Below are 17,723 nucleotides of genomic sequence, written 5' to 3' on the forward strand. Positions count from 1 at the left end.
TTATTTTTTTTCTGTGTAACGGCATTCTTTGCTTCAATAAAGTTTCTTAATTTCAGTTTTTGCTAAAGTATTTTTATATATTGCATATAAATAAGGTAATATTCATAAGTGCACTAATAAACTAAATTACCCTAAAAAATTATAAATTAGGTTGTAAGCTAGATAAATAATTAAAATTCGTGGATATTTATATATAAATCCCCCAGTCACTGCCAGTATAATGGAATGAATTTTAGATAACTGTAATATTTTGATTTATAAACTATGTTTAATAAAATGATTGATAGAATATTGCAGTGGCAAGGTAAGGTAGAAAAGATCAATAATGAATAAATGTCATTGATTTCTGTGACAACGACAAAAAGCAAATGGCCGGTTGAAGTTTTTGTTGTTGATCGTTCTGCTGTTTTGAAATTAAAGTGAATATTGCATTATAATTTGGTGGAAATATTATTTTGTTGTTAAAATGTCTCTGAAATGGACTGGAAATCACAATGAAACTGGTATACTAAGAAAGAGTGATGCAAGCAGAGAGAAGAAAGAAGAGTTATTCGTGTTCGGGTATTCGTGCAAACTGTTCAGGGATGATGATAAAGCTCTGCACATTGACCAAGGAAAGCATCTCATTCCGTGGATGGGGGATGAAACTTTGAAAATCGACAGGTTCGATATGTTTTTAACTATAAGACTGCTAACTGTGGCGCTAAAGTTTTAAAAGTACAGTAAATAATCAGAAAATATTAATTTTTCGGAAGATGCTAAGTATTCGCAGAAAATGTTGAATGTTGTGGCCAGGCGTGGAGGGCGCACTGCTGTCGCGTGAGCGTCGCTGCTATGCATAAAGTTATGGTGACGTCCAGCGGTGGTATGTATAACCTATAAAGGTACCCTTGCGTATGTATGATAAATGTGATTTACCATGTCGACGTTCAATATGAAAAACTGATGTGATGTTTAAGTCTTAGTTTATAAGTGGTAGAGGATGTCACTAATAAGATACATCTGTAACGGCAGCCAAACAAAATTTGAAATACAATCACACTGAGTATATGAAATTCCTTAGTATTTTAGGTATACTACAGAGCTATGAAAATGAATAAAATATTATTGATGTCTGATTTATTCATAATGTTATACATGTATACATTAAGGATAAATGGATAGTTAAGGATATTTTATAAATTTTCTATTGTATCTATGTTAACAACCAAGGCTTGGAATTTATGCTGAAATTTATGTTGGCAGGTATGACGCAAGAGGGGCCCTCCATGATTTGGTGTCCTTAGAAGCTCCACCTGGTGGCTTCGACTGGCGTGTGGAGCTTTCCAGATCTGAACAGGATGTGGAACAGCTCTGTGATGAGGAGAGATACCGGGCCCTACATACTGATGAAGATGAGGAAGAAATGTATAAGGGTATTAATTTTAAATAAATTAACCTTCACTTTTTCTCTTTTATAACATAATATACATGCAACATAACTTCATAATTAAAACCCTTAGCCTCATAAAAAATCACTAATATACTATTAATGGTTATAAGCTAATATTCTTTTTATATATAGAGGAAGAGCTTAAACGGCTCCATGCAGCAGGTTATGGTCAAGTCGGCTTCAACTATGACGCTCCAGCTGAAACACCTCCTGAACCTCCAGTAGAAATTGAAGAGCCCTTTGAACCTACAGCTTCATTTAAAGAACTGCTGCCTTCAAATACAGAATTTGTAAGTCAATAATTAAGTTTAAATAGACACATATGATTATAGCTTGTTAAAATAAATCTCTCATTTTCTTGTGAATCATTTATATTAATGAAAAGGTTGAGTTAAATCAAATAAATTACTTTACTGTTTTAGCCTCCAACACAGAAGCAAAATGCAATTATTGAAAAGACAGCCAAGTTTATAGCACATCAAGGTACCCAAATGGAAATTCTTATTAAGGCCAAACAGGGTGACAATCCCCAATTTCAATTTCTCAACAAAGATTCATCACTACATCCCTACTACACGACCCTTATAGCATTGGTCAAAGCTGGAAAGTGGCCGGAGAAGGCAGAGGTTGTTGAAGGTACATCAGATTTTATCTTATTAATGGCATAAATTGAAAGTACTGAATTTTTGAAGTACAAAAATAACTGTTTTTTGTTTAGCTTAAAATATCAAAATAAAGCTTTTACACCCATAGCATGTTGTGACATGTTCAGAATATTAGACCAATTGTTGTGCAAGTTTTGCTGTCAGATCCGTATATATTAAAAAAAATTATTAAGCAATAACAAATTAAGTTTTTAAATTGGCAACAAATTGTCTCCTATTTCATAATAATCTGCTGAATTTCAGAAAAACATGAAACAAATGAGGAGTACCTTCATCCAAGCTTAGCATCAACTGTTATAGAATCGGTGAGTAAAATTATACTAAAAATACATGTTTCTATATATAGATAGTTCATTTCAATAGAGATTGGCAATCTTGTAATCAAAGTGATTGACCACAATTGCTCCATTCTTACGTACAATTGAATGTCAGTCAGGACCTATCAGGATAATAATTTCATCTCAATGAACCCACCACAGTTTCAACTATCTTTTCATCATTATACAACTGTGTAAATATGTTTATTTTATAATTTTATTTTGAACAAGATAATGTATTGCTTTTGTTTTGTCAAATTGACACGATCCTTTTTTACTCATCAAAGTCTATATGTGTTTGAAAAGTCAGTGTTGTAAAGATAAATATATAATAAACATTTGTAACAATTATTATTTGAACTATAAGCAACTCACAAATATTAAAAAAACTGACTATAACAAACACCATAGTGTATTCAACAGGCTGTAATAAACATCAGCTAAACCAGAATAGTAAAATTGCATTTTTTTCCTGGTCTTTAGCACGCGGAACTTAAGATAAATAGCATTAAAAAGTATACAATAAACCTTTTTTCTTAATCTGCTTTCATAAAGCTGTTTGAAGTTTAATGACTTTGTGTATTCATCACAATTCTGTTTTTGTTGTAACGTTTATGTGCGGGGATAGTTCGCGGCATCGGCCTTTAAGTGGTGAAATTTGTTATTGCTTATGATTGGATTTCATTTATAAAGATAGGTAAATTTGTGTTCTCTTTACTCTACTATCCTATAGTAACTATGAACATATAAATAACATTTAATAACTACTTAATAAAACATGAATAAATTCAAGTAATTATATAAATATAATAATTAAGATTGAAGTATCTTAAAGAGTGCTCACATCACTAGGGGCATAGACAAGTCTCTGTCAATATCAGGTGATCACGTTTGCTTACAAGATTGTTCATTTCTATTGAAATGAACTATATATATATATATATATCTCATTAAGCTCTTTAATTTGAGATAGACAAACATTGTACTAGTGCATGAAAAAAAATTAATTCCAGTATCTTGTTTTCAGCTAAATTATAGGTTGAAAATTATGACCTTGAAAATGAAATTCCAAGATATTATTCCGAACATTATATTTAGTCACAGATACCTTAGATAAAAATACATAAATGTATAGTTTTTACACAAAATTTATACACACTTAGGTATTTTATTTTTTGTTACAATAAAAGATATTTCAACCTTAATACAAAACAGAAAACTGTATGATAGTGCCTAATATTGTACTACCATTGACAGAAATTTTCTTATTTCACACATTTTAATTTTCCAGGCTCCTTCGATACCGAGCATTCACTACAGGCCGTCTGCAGATTGTGACTATACTTTACTGATATCAAAAATGAGGGGCGAGACATTGGATGAGTACTCCGACCTGGCACCTGGCGAGGTGGCGCCCCCGGGAACTGAACCTGTGCTACCAAGGGCTGATATCATGAAGGCACCGGTCATGTACAATAGAGGAGAACCAGGTAATATACATATACATTGATCATACTTGCTTGCTATATCTTAAGCTGAACATTCTTAGAATAAGCAATATTATGAAAATTTTCAAACTAATCTTGCTCTACAAACATGTACATGTGCTTTGCAAAGTATAAAGTTGATTAAACTTATTGTCCTGTCCTTATAATTTTGGTTTTATTAGATACTGTTATCAAAATAAACATGCTGTCAATGTCATCTACTTTATTAAGATTAAAAATACACTAATGAGGTTCTAAAGCATAATTGAACATTTAATTATTGTAGATTTGTTTTTTTTTTTTTAATTTCATTCAATAAATATTATAATTGTTTCAGTTCCACCGATTCCTCAAACTGTGCAACATCATCAGTATGCAGCGTACTACACACAGTATATGGCTCATCTAACACAACCACAGACACAAGCACACACGCCACAGACGACAGTTGAAAAACCAGCACCGACCATATCTCCAACGGAATCCACCGGTTTAAGTCTTATGAAGAACTACAACACGGACAGTGAAAGCGAAGAATCAGGTAATTTAATGCAAAATTCATTATCATTTAGATAACCACAGTTTAAGTTTGTTGTCTATTGGCTATACAAATCAATGGTATAAAAAAAATTTGATATGATGCTATAAAATACTTGATTAATTTTAGAATCAGAAGAGAATTCTAAGCAAGGAAGCAAAGACAATGTGTTAGTTCCACCGAACGATATTCATGTGGTCATAGACAAGATGGCGGCATACGTAGCGCGGAACGGTGACGAGTTCGAAAAAATTGTTCGGTCTAAAAACGATCCGAGATTCACATTCTTAGATGACAGTAATATATATCATCCATACTACAAGAAATTGATGCTTGAGAAAAGAGGTGTCCCAAATGGAAAGGATAAAAACGAAATTGATAAAGGTTGGTTAGATTTTTACTTATTAATATTTTTTATCTGTGTGTAATGTTAACAATTATATATTTTTTTAGCAATCCCCGTGTCGTTTTCAATAAAGAAACATAAGGAACCGGAACCGATTCTCCCGAAGCCAGCACTTCCATACGAGTCGAGCACAGATGGTGAGGAAGAAAATAAAGAAGCCGATAAACGTGAAGCACCTAAGGAAGTGCCAGTCACTAATATACCGCAGACACATCTCACTAACAACAGTAACAGTATTCCGCCTATTGTTGTATACAAAATGGAAGCAGTACAGGCCAACAATCTGCCTTTAGTGAAAACATATGAACCTTGCAACATTGGCAAAGCAATTACTGAAGTCAGTGAGAATCCTAAGGAAGCGGTTGTTCCTCAAGTAGGTGAAAAAATTACAGAAAATGTCTTACAGCCCCCTGCTGAAATTAAAAAGGAGAATTCGCCGGAAAAAAAAGTTGTCGAACGGGCCAAAGAAAAAGATAAGAGTCCCAGGGATAAGAGTCCTAAAGAAAGGAGTCCTAAAGAAAGGAGTCCTAAAGAAAAGAGTCCTAAAGATAAGAGCCCTAAAGATAAGAGTCCTAGGGATAAAAGTCCTAGAGACAGGAGCCCTAGAGATAAAAGGAAATCTAGAGATCGAAAAAAGGATTATAGATCAAGAAATGATAGGGAATCGAGAAGATCCGATCGGAGAAATGATGACAGAGACAAAGAACGCGAGAGAAAGAGAGACAGAGAGAGTGACAGGGATGGAAAAAGAAAGAAATATAAAGACGCCATAGAAACAGAAATTATATCATTAGAAGATAATTCTGATGAAATGATTGATTTGACCGGCGAGCAATCCGACTCCAGAGGTATGTTATTACAGACAGAAATAAATTTAAAGTTTATATAATACAATACAATATTTACTTACTTACTTACATATAGATAAAATCGAGTTATCAAAAATATTACTCCGAGGTTTTAACTCACAGCAATGACACTGAAATGTATTGACACTACTATTATTTTGTTACACTATATATATGAATGAATTGTTTAAAGGCGAAGAGACGGAGGCGGATCGTTGCAAGCAGCAGCAGCGTCGTCGCCGTGCGGCGGAGTTCCTCCGACGTGTGTCCTCCTCCCGCACGAGGACTAGCCACGGGACCGACCGCAACCCTCGCCCACCGACCGCTACTCTACCGCACTCCTCACTAGCCAGCGCCATGGTATGTGCCATATACAGCTTCATCAAAACATCTGAATATTTGAATATTCCTCTTCACACATTTTTCTTATCTACTGAGAAGACAAAACACTTTTACTAATCTCTTGACAATAAAATTTATTACTTTTTAATTTGATCGATTTCGTTGATGGAGATTCATAATTACTTGTTAGAATTACTTTTATATTATTATTAACTTATCACCTCCGCAGTGAATTTTGTTACAATCCTGTAAATTCTGTAAATTGTAATACCGACAACTTACTAAATAACCTTAATTTGGTATTCTACGTGAACAATGTGTTATATATTACTTATTTTTAACATTTAGGTTGACACATTAGAATCATTGTACAAAAAGAAAAACGAGGAAGACGAAAAGAAGAAGCGAAGAGAGAAACGACGGCAACGAGATAAAAGAGGTTTATGATTGTTTAATGATAATTCAATATTAATAATAAAAAAAAGTTTTCTTATCGATAATATCATATCTTCCACAGATTATGAAGAAGAATCCGACAGATACAAGAAAAACAAAAGAAGGAAGAATAGGTTTGTTAAAAAACCCTATCTATCCAAAAGTATCATTGACTATTTTATAAATGTAACTTCATTAATTATTATTTTTTGACAGGTCTTCAGAAGAGGAAGACTCAGATGGACCAGGGTAAGATCAATAAGATTTTGATCATATACACAATACACTAACAGTTTAAAAGAAGTCAAATTGAAGTTACACAAACTAAGCTATTATATTATAAACTTCATTGCAGTTCCAAAAAGAAGAAGAGAAGGAAAGAGAAAAGCCATTCCTCTAAAAGCCAGAAAAAAACGAGAGACACAGAGATAGGTGAAAAGCCACAGCAAATTAACATCGATATAACGAACACACTCAAGGAGCTAAGGAACTCGTCCCCCACAAAAGAACTAAGATTAAGAGAGGAGAAGCTTTTAATAAAAGATAATTCCGATGGAGAGAAAAGTATGAAGAGCATAAAGAGAGATAGAGAGTACAGCGAGGGAGAGTGGTCCAGCGATAGTAATAATGACTCCGGCTTAAGTGACAACAATGCGGAACAAACCGTAGCTGGGAAATCAAATTAAGACATTCAAAAATTCATGGTTGCTGTAAATTACATACACGTAGACAAATGCTTGTTAATAAATTTAAAGAAATTCAAATATTAATATAGAATCATCATCATTATTATTATTATATTACTGAAACTATATTTTTGTGACTAAGTTTCATTTATTGCTTATTGTAATTGCGATTGACGGGAATATATATATATATATATATATATATATATATATATATATATATGTATTTTTTACATAAATATATATTTTTATTTTGTATTCTTTTTTTGAGTAACTTTAATGTACATAGCTCATGATATTTTATCTATTTCAATCTTTTCAACACAACAAAGATATATTAAATTAAATTAAACAAGAATGTTATTTATATCATTGTTGTTTCAATGCATAAATAAAATCAATTAGAAAATATTCTAAGATTCTGTTAACTTCGACGAGATAAAGATTTAGTACTTGCTACAGCCCGACTTCATGATTGTATGTATATACATATTATATTCTGTAAGGGTTGTAGAAATTTAGTAATGTAACAGCTCACTAGTGGCGTCATCTGTTGTGGCGAGTAGATTTAGTAGTTTAGAGTAAATTTTGAAGTCTAAGGATGAATTTTTAATAGACATTTTTATATTTTTTTGATTTTGAAAGAATGTATATATTTTGTTCAATTTTTTTCTAATTCGAATGTTTCTTGTTTGTTTCCAAGAAAACAAAGCTTGGAGTATAATGAACGGATAATGACTTTGTTTCTTTCTGAACGATTGGGTACATTTGTGTCAATGTTGCATTTTTGCACAAAACATATGTATGTGTATAATAAATGTGATGTTTTTAATGACTATATTTTATTTTCCGTTACTGTTACACCATTTAGAATCTATTGTAAGAAAAATTTACAGTGTAGTTGTAGGCTCCATAAAGGATTACATAGTTTTGTGATGCAAAATATTCAAGACCTATTTCAAATTGTAAACAACTTATATGAAGATGATTACCACAGTTGTATTTATCACTTTCTTGAAATACATATGTTGAAATTCGTATTACAGAGACTTGTTTTATTTCACATATTTTTAATATTTATTGAGACAATAATTAAAAGTAGGACCGTTTTATAAATTAGGCACATATATTAGGAGCCCCGGAAAGAAAAAATTCTGTTTCATAAAAAGTAAAAAAAATATTGAAATTCCGGATAAAAGGATATTTAACTTTGACTTCTTCATGTATTGAACGATTTTGTATTAAAAAAAGTTAGTATTGTAGTAGTAAAAAGAGTTTATATAGAAGCTTACCAGTATAGTATGAGTTTTAATATAAAATCGCAAATATTATGTTATTTTCTGTTGATTTAATGATTTTATTGAATCATGTAGTTATATACATACCAAGATAGTAGGTAGTAGTAAAAACAGCGTAATTATGAATGAATTTGTTATGTTGTGTTATGCGTGAAGTATGCAGGCTTACAGGTTAAGTCGACTTATTCTATATGAGGTGGTAGTTTACATAATTTCTGACCGATTTGACTAGGAAATTAGATTTTCGTTTATAAAAATTACCGATTTCTTTGTCGATGCCCCTTTTTTGTGTTTTTTGTTTAAATTTTGTGTTTTTTTTTTTGCTATTTGTATGTAGAAGATTAGTTGCTTTATAATTTTAAACCATAAAACGGTAAGTAACTATACCAACTCAATCGTAGTAGACAGTCAATTGTTAAGAGAAATAAATAAATTTGAAATAGTAATTTTTTTTGCCAGATAATAAAAAGAAAATGCTATGACAGATGTATATAAATCTTGTCTCATAATTTTTTCATAGTTCTCACCATCCAAATTTTGAGGTAGAAAGTAAGGTTCAATCAAATAGTTGGAAATTATTCCCACCCACACGTTAAGACTGAAACGTATCTGTGAACTATTTATCCTTTTTAAATTGGAATTTATTGATATTTTGGGGCACAATAATACGCGTTATGATAACTACTTATCCCGCCTTGATCGAATTTAGACTCATCCAAGTACGAGATTCGTCAAGTTTTCTTCGAAATCCTAACAATACCCTAGCATGGTATACCTTATCGGACAGCTGAAGATCAGTAGACAGTTTATAGTACATCTGCAGTAAATCTATCATAGACTTTATTTTAAATATCTTAGAAAGAAAAATTAACTTTTTTTAATTTATTTATATCTCTTAACAATTGACTCTCTACTACGACTCAGTTTGTATAGTTACTTACAGTGTATTTTTTAAAATAATAAAGCAAGTAATCTTGTACATATATATAACATAAAAAAAAAGTTGAGAAAAAAAAGGGCAATCGATAAAAAATCGGTAATTTTTATAAAACAAATTGAAAGGCCAATCACTTGAGAACGCTTAAGTTTAGGATACGAGTTTCTCTAGTCAAATCAGTCAGGAATGATGTCAACTTCCACCTCTTAAAAGATTTAGGTCCACATAACCAGCTAGAAGAGGGTGGGGAGGGCCCGAAACGTGCATTGCCTATGGGTCAAGACATGCATAAACTGACCGTAAAAAAGGAGTATTCGGATTAAGATCTATATACATCTATTATTCATGCAAAGACATCCAAATTTTTTAATAATTTGCCTGATTGACAGTTTTAAAAAAAGTGACAATCCTTGTATTAACCATAGACGTGTTAAATTTTAACCTATGAATCCATGAAGAAAGCAGTATGAGTACAAATTATACAAAACAAATAAATGCCAGACATGTTTATTATTATCACATGTAACAAGTAAACTTAAGTGTTTTTACCACACCAAATTGAATTATTGAGTAACCAAATTCTATTCAACTCTTGGCCTTTCATAAATGCAATAGTAGATATCTTTGTTATTATTGAACGTGAATTTCATAGATAAAAAAAAAACTAAAATAAAAGTTAACAATTTTATTCATGGAATAGTAAACAAGAATACACAGTAGACATCACTCTTATTTTTGTATCCAGTTTGAATATAATAATATAATAATAAATATTTAAGTTACATGGATTATACGCTGATTAAATTATCAAAGTTTATAACGATATATAAATAATGTTCCAAGTTTGTATTTTGTAGAAGCTCAATGGTTAGTTTTACCATTCACAGACTCCGGGAATATATTTCTCAATGAGCTTCTCGTAATACGGCCACAGAGCTTCAATATCGGGTACATTCTCACTTTTAGTGTACAGGTCATATTTGCTGTAAAAGAAATTGATATGTTAAGTCCTTTAAATGAAATATGAGGCTCTAAACGAGAAATTTCATCAGTTGATCTTAAAGTAAACACTTTATTATTGATCGCGTAAAATATTTGTCTAGATACTAAAAGTAGTTCATAACAACACAACTATAATTAACAGTAAATAGTTTGTATGCTTTGTATATTGAAAGTAGTACTTAACTCAATAAATTTGTTTTGCTATTTATGGTTTAATTTTTATTGAAATAATAATGAACGCAGTGATCGTGAAAATTTATCTACGTAACAAAAAAGATATAATTCAACTTTATACTTAAAAAGATTTCTGCTATATATTTTAGAGTTGGTAGAGCCTAGCTGTTGTCAAGTTACTACAGCTCGAACATGGGTTGGTTCGACCTTGGAAATAAACCCTTTCGCAGAAGATCGGCGTGAAATAGTCATTTCATATCATTTGTTAAGTGAGAGCGCCGGTAGCCCTTTTCCTTTTACACCTTTTCCTCTCCCTCTTTCCTAATCAAGTGTGGCAACGCATCCGCAAAACTATGATTTGAGTGTCCATGGGCGACGGTAACTACCTCCATTAGGTAGGCCGTCTGCACGTTTGCCCCCTTTAGCATAAAAAGTAAAATATCTCACTTGAATTCAAGCACCCATTTTAAAATGTCTTCGTCCTTCTCATTGGTCAGATGACGGTAATCTCCTCCAGCGTGCCAGGGGTACAGAGAATGGTATCTGAAATTAATAAAATATTAGTTTTACTATTTGCCACTGAAGTGCAACGAGAGCATAAATATAAAACAAACTAAACTTCCTCTTACCTGATCATGTAGAGCGCCTTTTCAGGCAAAGTGGACTTGTTGTGTTTAAGGAACTGATAAAGGTACTCATCATGGCTCCAAGATATCAGCAGGTTATCCAAACCACAGTTCGGTTTATACATGCCATATTTTGTGCTTTAAAAATCATGGAAGAGGATAATTATTATATGATTTATTTATTATGCTTATTAATATCGGTACAGTTAGATGGAAAAGTGATAAATGGCATGAATTTACTTGTATTTAGGATTGTAAGTGTCCGGATTATTCTTGAAGCTTTCAGGTCCGTACACGATGGAATCAGCCCATTTACAACCCACGGGGAAAGTGTCTCCCACAACACACCACTGCGGCTCGTCGTAAAACGCCATGACCTTGATTTAAAAAAGACTGCTTATGTAAATTAATATATTAATGAAGAGTTTGGGTGCAATAAATTTTTCATGGTCACAAGATAATAGAAGCAGGTCCGCGTGATAGTAAATGAATTTTATGTATTTTTATTTTATATATAAATAAACGTAGCTTAGAAAATTACTGTGTTAATAATGAGAGGTTTTAATTATTGTTTGATTGTTCGGAAAAAAATTATAGAAGTTCTTATTCCAAAGATATTATCTGACAGAAGTCAATGGTTCATAAACACCAAACATAAAACAGAATTACGTTAGTTACCATTGACTTTCTGTTAGTTCAAGGAGTCACAATGTTATCTTTTGACCATTTTTATGAGAGGTCACGGAATTTTTTATAAAATATTTTTCTATGAACTTTTAACAACCCAGTGATTAAGTTTAGCAGTCAATTTTAAAGATAAATAATAAATATTTTGTTTAAACAATAACACTCGGTACATTTGCACTTTCAGACATCGGGGTCATCGAAATTGAGTGCTAAGCTAGAGTGTTATTAAGGCTTTACTTCCTTGTGACGGCTTATGGGTCTTAAGTTTTGGTTTAGATTATAGCTCCTGCATGAACCAATCTATTGTTAATTTTAGTTTATTTTGCGATTACCTTTCCTAAGTCATGAATAAGTCCCGTCAACTGGAACCAGTCATCATCAGGATGATCGCTTCGGATCCTCTCCGCAGTCTGGAACGCGTGTACGATATTCGGCAAGTCTGTATCGGGATCTGATTCATCCACAAGCTCGTTCAGTTTGATGAGAGCGTCCTTCACCGTTGACTTGAAGTGGTTGAACTTGAGCCACTTCTCACGTTTTTCTTCATTTAGTATATGAATTAAATAAATTTATACCATGTAGGAAATATGAAAAGCACTAAGTTATCAAAATATTAAGGAGAAGTTTTTTGTCAATATAATTTTCTTATTAAGAAAAACATATTTAATAGTAATTTTCAATTTCAATCATATCCGTTCTCGCTAATTAGTAAAATAATCCTTGTTATAGGTTCAAATTAAGTCTGTCTATCAATAAATAACAATTGACATACCCTTAACGAGTTCCACAGTAACATAAGTGTGCATGTCATAATAGGTCTTGCGGACTCGTTCTTTGATGGGATCGTTTTCGTCGACGGAGTAGTCGCGGAAGGCGTCTATTGGTTTGTCGTTGAAGGTTGGCTCCGGGCGTAGAAGCTGCGACGGATCTATCATCGACAATTGCGTTTTCTGCAAATAAGATAGACGGAAAATTGTATGTAAATAAGTACCTACTGAAACAAAACTAATATTTATGAATTTACTACGCGGTTTTTATTATTTTAACTACATACTAACGAAGTTTCCGAAAATGTCATTTTCATCACGCTGCCCGTGATCATTGTTAATTTAAAAAAAAAAGTAGCAAATTCGAAAATATTACTTTAATTTAAATGAATACTCGCTAAAGTCTTAGATCTCATTAACATAGTACTTGTAATAAATGTTACCCAAACACTGAATAAACCGATATTTACATATTCTAGAAATAAAAGTTACAAGAAATTTTTCTATTACAATAGTTTAGGTACTATAAATAAAAATTTAATAAAAAAATAAACTGTGAAACAAAGTAAATGTACAATTTAACTTATGAAGATAGATTTATTTAACTACTAGTTAGAAACAATTTTGTTCGCTTTTATTTAGGTTCTTTTATAAAGGAATATACTCATTAGCTGGTTAAAACCAAGAATGTATATATTACCTAATTAAAAGCATAACCTTTATTTTCTTACTTTCTTTATTTTTGCTATTTTTATACTTTTTTCTTGTAATTATAATATCTAAAATAATAATAATGGATGGAATGTAATTTCTTAAATTTTAATATTAAGTTTAAGTGAAATATATTATAGTTATTCAATTTTAGCGTCACAAGAACACGACAAAAAAGAATTTTGTTTTCATTTTAGTTACATAAAAAACCTATTTTGAAATATTATTTTATACTTAAAAATAAATTAAGGTACCTACATATTTTTTCGACCCTAAATTTTTCTTATAACAGTTTTGAATTTCCTTATAACATTCTTCAAAATATTTATTTTTGTTTAAAAATTTATGTTCAAACATATGTTTTTATACATCTCCCATCAATAAGTTGCAGCAGATAAATAAGAAAGAAATAAAGAAAGCTTGGAAACATTTATTAACTAGAGCAATTTTGAAAATTTATTTAACGGGTTTTATAAATATATAAAAACGCAAGAGATGCAGGATGTTCTTTTTCTTATTAACTCATAAAAATGGAGCCTGTGTCCAAAAAAAATTGCATCAATACAAAGTTAAATTTACATTCAGTCGTTAATATTATTCAAGAATACGTTTCAAACAAATCCAGTCGTAGAAAATTTATATTTTCAACAAAATTTTTTATACAGACTCAAACACATTTATGTTAATGAAACTGTATTGAATAATATAAGTTTAGGTACTTACAACTTCGGCTGCCATTGTATAAGACTTTAAATAAAACTCTTAGAACTTTCAGGAAACCAACACTTGTTTAGAGCGACGAGATGTCATCTCAATTCTTTTATAGAAGCACAGAGATCTTGATCGTTTATATCAATAGATAAATAGGGATTATTATGTCCTATACGATGCGCGATTACCGAGGATAAGCTAGGCGTGTTATAAGTTTTATAGCACTATGCATGCATATATATAATGCATGTGTATACACTATACAAATATATGTAATTGCACCTTCAAATTTAAATTAAAACCGCTTCTAACAAGAGCAGTGGTTACATCAATTAATTTTAAATCTTAAAATGTAAAGAAAAAAACCTTAGATAGAACTCAAATTTTCTTTGTATTTAGATTACAAGTTACGTTGGACAAATAACTGACATAAACTAGGATTACTACCTAATCTTATCACTTAATTCTATTCTTAAGGTCTTCAGAAATGCAAAAATTGCGTATGCTGACACTTACATGTTACATGGTGGTTTTAAAGAGAATTGTATATAAAATTTAATAAAACAATATTCAAAGTGATTATAAATGGAGTATGTGTGTAATAAGATTTGTTTTCGTTAAAAAATTTAATAATACATATAGTCAAAGTTATCGTATCATATAAAATTAACTGATTAAAAACATCCCTCACAGTCAACGAAATAAGAATAAAGTTACTCTAAAAACAGCATTCAAGTCGCGTTCGTTCGTGACTTAATTGTGAAAAACATTATTCTCTGCACTAATTTTATTCCCGTAAAATAACTTTGGTACAATAATTTAATAACCATTTGCATATTGACATTAAGAGTGTTTAATTTACGTTTCAGTTTAATTGCTTAGGTGCTAAGAGGTTATTATCGGAATTACATTGAAAATTAACTCTCGCATTTTTATACGGTATGAAGTTATGTGGCTACCGAGTTGGGGTAAATCGATAAAAAACAGCAAAGGAAATAACATCGTAGATAACAATTGGTTCAACTTAATCTTTTAACATTATCTCAATGATATAAAGTCATAATATGTCCCCTTTGTTTAAAGATGCCGATTGCTTCATATCATTTAACAAATCCCCTCGAGATATATAATAAACAATGTTTATTTTCAGCACATGTTGTGACTAGCGGGTACGCTTGTAGATTATTTGATATTACCGAAAGTACTGAAAATTAATTGTATTATAGTTTTATTAATGGTAGTTTAAAAGTTTAAAAATTTAAACAGTAAAAACTATCATTATAATTTTTTTTAATATAAATTCTAAATAAGAATAATAAAAATTGTATGTATAGACGCTCTTATCTAAAAAGGGTAGAGGAATGACATTGAAATTTTATATATAATAGAGAAACTGTAAATTCTTACTTTTAAAAGCACAAAAATGCATTGTTCTTACATTCTGATAACAAAACATTTTAGTTACAATAGCAAGCTGTCTATTCTTTCAAACAAATGGCTTATGAATTTACTTACATTATTTGAAATACTGAGAAAAATATTCCTTCTCTTGAACTAAGGCCACCTTATACATTATTTCAAATACTGAACAGAATACGAGCTCATTCTTTCAGTTAATTTAAGACATTAAGAAAATATATATGAATAATTATTCAGGAAATAAAATATATATCACAATTCTTTTTGCGTTCTAATGCTAGATATAAATATCTTAACTGAACATGATTTTTCCTGTTTGATTAATTCAACCTTGGAACGTAGAAGTAATAATAAATAAATAAAATAAAAATGCTTTTAAACGAACAGAATGAAAACAAATTACCTTTGATTGAACGAGTGCTAAGCTTTTCATAACATCACATTTATTTGATTTAGAAAAAGGCATTGACACAGTTAGATGCACATAAAAATACATTTATATGAATAATTTTACAAATTAAACGGGTTAAAATGATTTAATTTTTATTACTTAATTGTGGCAAAGATTTTTATTTCACTAGATAAAAGGGTAAATATATTTTATATTATTCTTATGAGACGAAACTCTTCATCATTCCATGGATTCACCGTGCGGGAGCCAGGTCCATCGCGTTGCAGGGAAAGAAACTTCAACAGCACCTGGGATTTGCAGCCCAAATGTATAACCATTAAGGGGCCCCTATGGAACGCGCGTCCAACGCTCACCTCCACCGTCCAAGCTCCTCTCTCTTCCTAACCAAATTTCAAACCAATCGACTAAGGCTGCCTTTAAATTACGTTGCAAGAATAAATTGGTATTAGTTCCTGACAGGACCAAGTTTTTTAGTAGGTTGTAGAGAGATTTAGCTGTTATGCGTCTCGTTCCCACCTGTACCGCGTACAAATCTACGATGAACCTATTCTCAGTGATTTCGTTAGTGAGCTCGTAACACTTATTGACTTTGATGGCATGGTCTGTGGGGATATTTGTTTTTCAAGGTAAGCTCTATTAACACAACGCGCTTTTATATTCGCAAGAACGTAAATGTGTCTAGTCTGGAGGCCGACGCACAAATATCCTCAGGGATTTTGTATTTTTTCTCATAAGTATCCATTTATGGTCCAATTCGAAGCCGCTTTAAATACCTAGCAGTTCAAACTGCCTTCTAGCAGATAAAGCGAATTTTTTCGGTACTTTTACCCCATCTTACTTAACTCGGATCTGGGAGAGTCATTTGAAACGTATTGAGATAAAATTTTAGCAGTGCTGGCGACCAATCATAAATTAAGTTGCGCCATTTTGGAATGCAAAAATCTCCTATGTCTAACCACTCGTTCTGCATCTCGAAACTCATTGCATGAATTTTATATTTAGCATTCTCGTCTTGCTGAATAAAAGACTTTAATATATTCGTATTTTGGGTCTTCTTACTTGATCCAAACCCGTCTCTGTTACTTTTTGCTCCAATCATAAACTGTTTTTGGAATTGAAGTTTTGATTTTATCTCTGGGGCATCTTTGTCTTTTGCAAGTGTTGTAAAAACGTCATCGTGGGATTTCCCCAGGGTATGTCTCTTGGAAACTCTTAGGCGTTTATAGAGCTCCGATGACTTTTTTAGAATCATCCCAAAACTGCTGCGATCCCGGAATAAAGCTGACGAATCAGCAGATAGCGATATAGCGATAGCCGATAGCGAGCCAGAGCCACAACTTTAACACCTTTATGACGCTTGCATCTAACTTTGACAAAAGAGTTTTATTAAAATCATAGACGTTAGAATTTCTTACAACAAAAAGTAAATTCGTGAGGATATTTCAATTACGCCTGGCTTCTTCTTCCCTTGAACATTACTGTACATATTGCAAATAAACTTAACTGTAATATATTTTATAACCCAGATAGGTAATCAGTTTAGGCGGAAGATCCGGAACAGGGGAGATTTCTCGGAGTGGGTTATATAAAATAAAAATTCTTAGCACGACCTAGATACGAGAAAATAATAATTACCTGAACGACAACGAATTATACCTCTGAAATTTCACAAAAAAAACAAATGAACAATACTTGAATACAAAACAATGTAATGATATAAATATTATACATGGATCTTAAATTAAATGAATATAAAGGTGTCTTTTCTTTTTTATATTGAGTTTCCGGATAAAAGCCTCTTTTATCTTAAAATAATGTAACAA

General features: G+C 31.4%; 2 protein-coding genes across 3 annotated transcripts; one reads left to right on the forward strand and one right to left on the reverse strand.

Annotated features, from left to right (window-relative positions):
* The first annotated feature begins 342 nt into the window (after window positions 1-342).
* On the forward strand, window positions 343-7,988 carry LOC116778179 (protein suppressor of white apricot). Of its 2 annotated transcripts, none has more exons than XM_032672111.2 (14): window positions 343-663; window positions 1,246-1,415; window positions 1,565-1,722; window positions 1,855-2,068; window positions 2,341-2,402; window positions 3,706-3,904; window positions 4,239-4,442; window positions 4,569-4,823; window positions 4,893-5,693; window positions 5,887-6,053; window positions 6,384-6,474; window positions 6,553-6,604; window positions 6,687-6,719; window positions 6,826-7,988. In XM_032672111.2, the coding sequence occupies exons 1-14, from the start codon at window positions 467-469 to the stop codon at window positions 7,154-7,156; spliced, it is 2,934 nt and encodes a 977-aa protein (XP_032528002.2). In that variant the 5' UTR covers window positions 343-466; the 3' UTR covers window positions 7,157-7,988. The 2 variants fall into 2 exon arrangements, with proteins under 2 accessions (XP_032528002.2, XP_061382262.1); XM_061526278.1 differs by lacking the exon at window positions 343-663 and adding an exon at window positions 738-865.
* Window positions 7,989-10,061: 2,073 nt separating this feature from the next.
* LOC116778183 (inositol oxygenase) lies at window positions 10,062-14,242 on the reverse strand. The gene is made up of 7 exons (XM_032672121.2): window positions 14,082-14,242; window positions 12,653-12,830; window positions 12,213-12,421; window positions 11,434-11,570; window positions 11,197-11,331; window positions 11,015-11,110; window positions 10,062-10,374 (listed from the first exon to the last, which is right to left on the reverse strand). Exons 1-7 carry the CDS (start codon window positions 14,094-14,096, stop codon window positions 10,266-10,268), a joined length of 879 nt encoding a protein of 292 aa, XP_032528012.1. The 5' UTR covers window positions 14,097-14,242; the 3' UTR covers window positions 10,062-10,265.
* Window positions 14,243-17,723: the final 3,481 nt, after the last annotated feature.

This window comes from Danaus plexippus, chromosome Z (genome assembly GCF_018135715.1).
Source record: "Danaus plexippus chromosome Z, MEX_DaPlex, whole genome shotgun sequence".
NCBI classification, from domain to species: domain Eukaryota; kingdom Metazoa; phylum Arthropoda; class Insecta; order Lepidoptera; family Nymphalidae; genus Danaus; species Danaus plexippus.

What these genes read in the sequence shown, in the direction of transcription:
- LOC116778179 (XM_032672111.2), top strand. Translation starts at nt 467, where the DNA reads ATGTCTCTGAAATGGACTGGAAATCACAATGAAACTGGTATACTAAGA. An exon ending in GAAACTTTGAAAATCGACAG is followed by an intron (nt 664 to 1,245) that starts GTTCGATATGTT and finishes TTATGTTGGCAG; the next exon opens with GTATGACGCAAGAGGGGCCC. An exon ending in TAAAAACGAAATTGATAAAG is followed by an intron (nt 4,824 to 4,892) that starts GTTGGTTAGATT and finishes ATATTTTTTTAG; the next exon opens with CAATCCCCGTGTCGTTTTCA.
- LOC116778183 (XM_032672121.2), bottom strand. An exon ending in TACTGTGGAACTCGTTAAGG is followed by an intron (nt 12,422 to 12,652) that starts GTATGTCAATTG and finishes TACTAAATGAAG; the next exon opens with AAAAACGTGAGAAGTGGCTC. An exon ending in AAGGCGCTCTACATGATCAG is followed by an intron (nt 11,111 to 11,196) that starts GTAAGAGGAAGT and finishes TATTAATTTCAG; the next exon opens with ATACCATTCTCTGTACCCCT.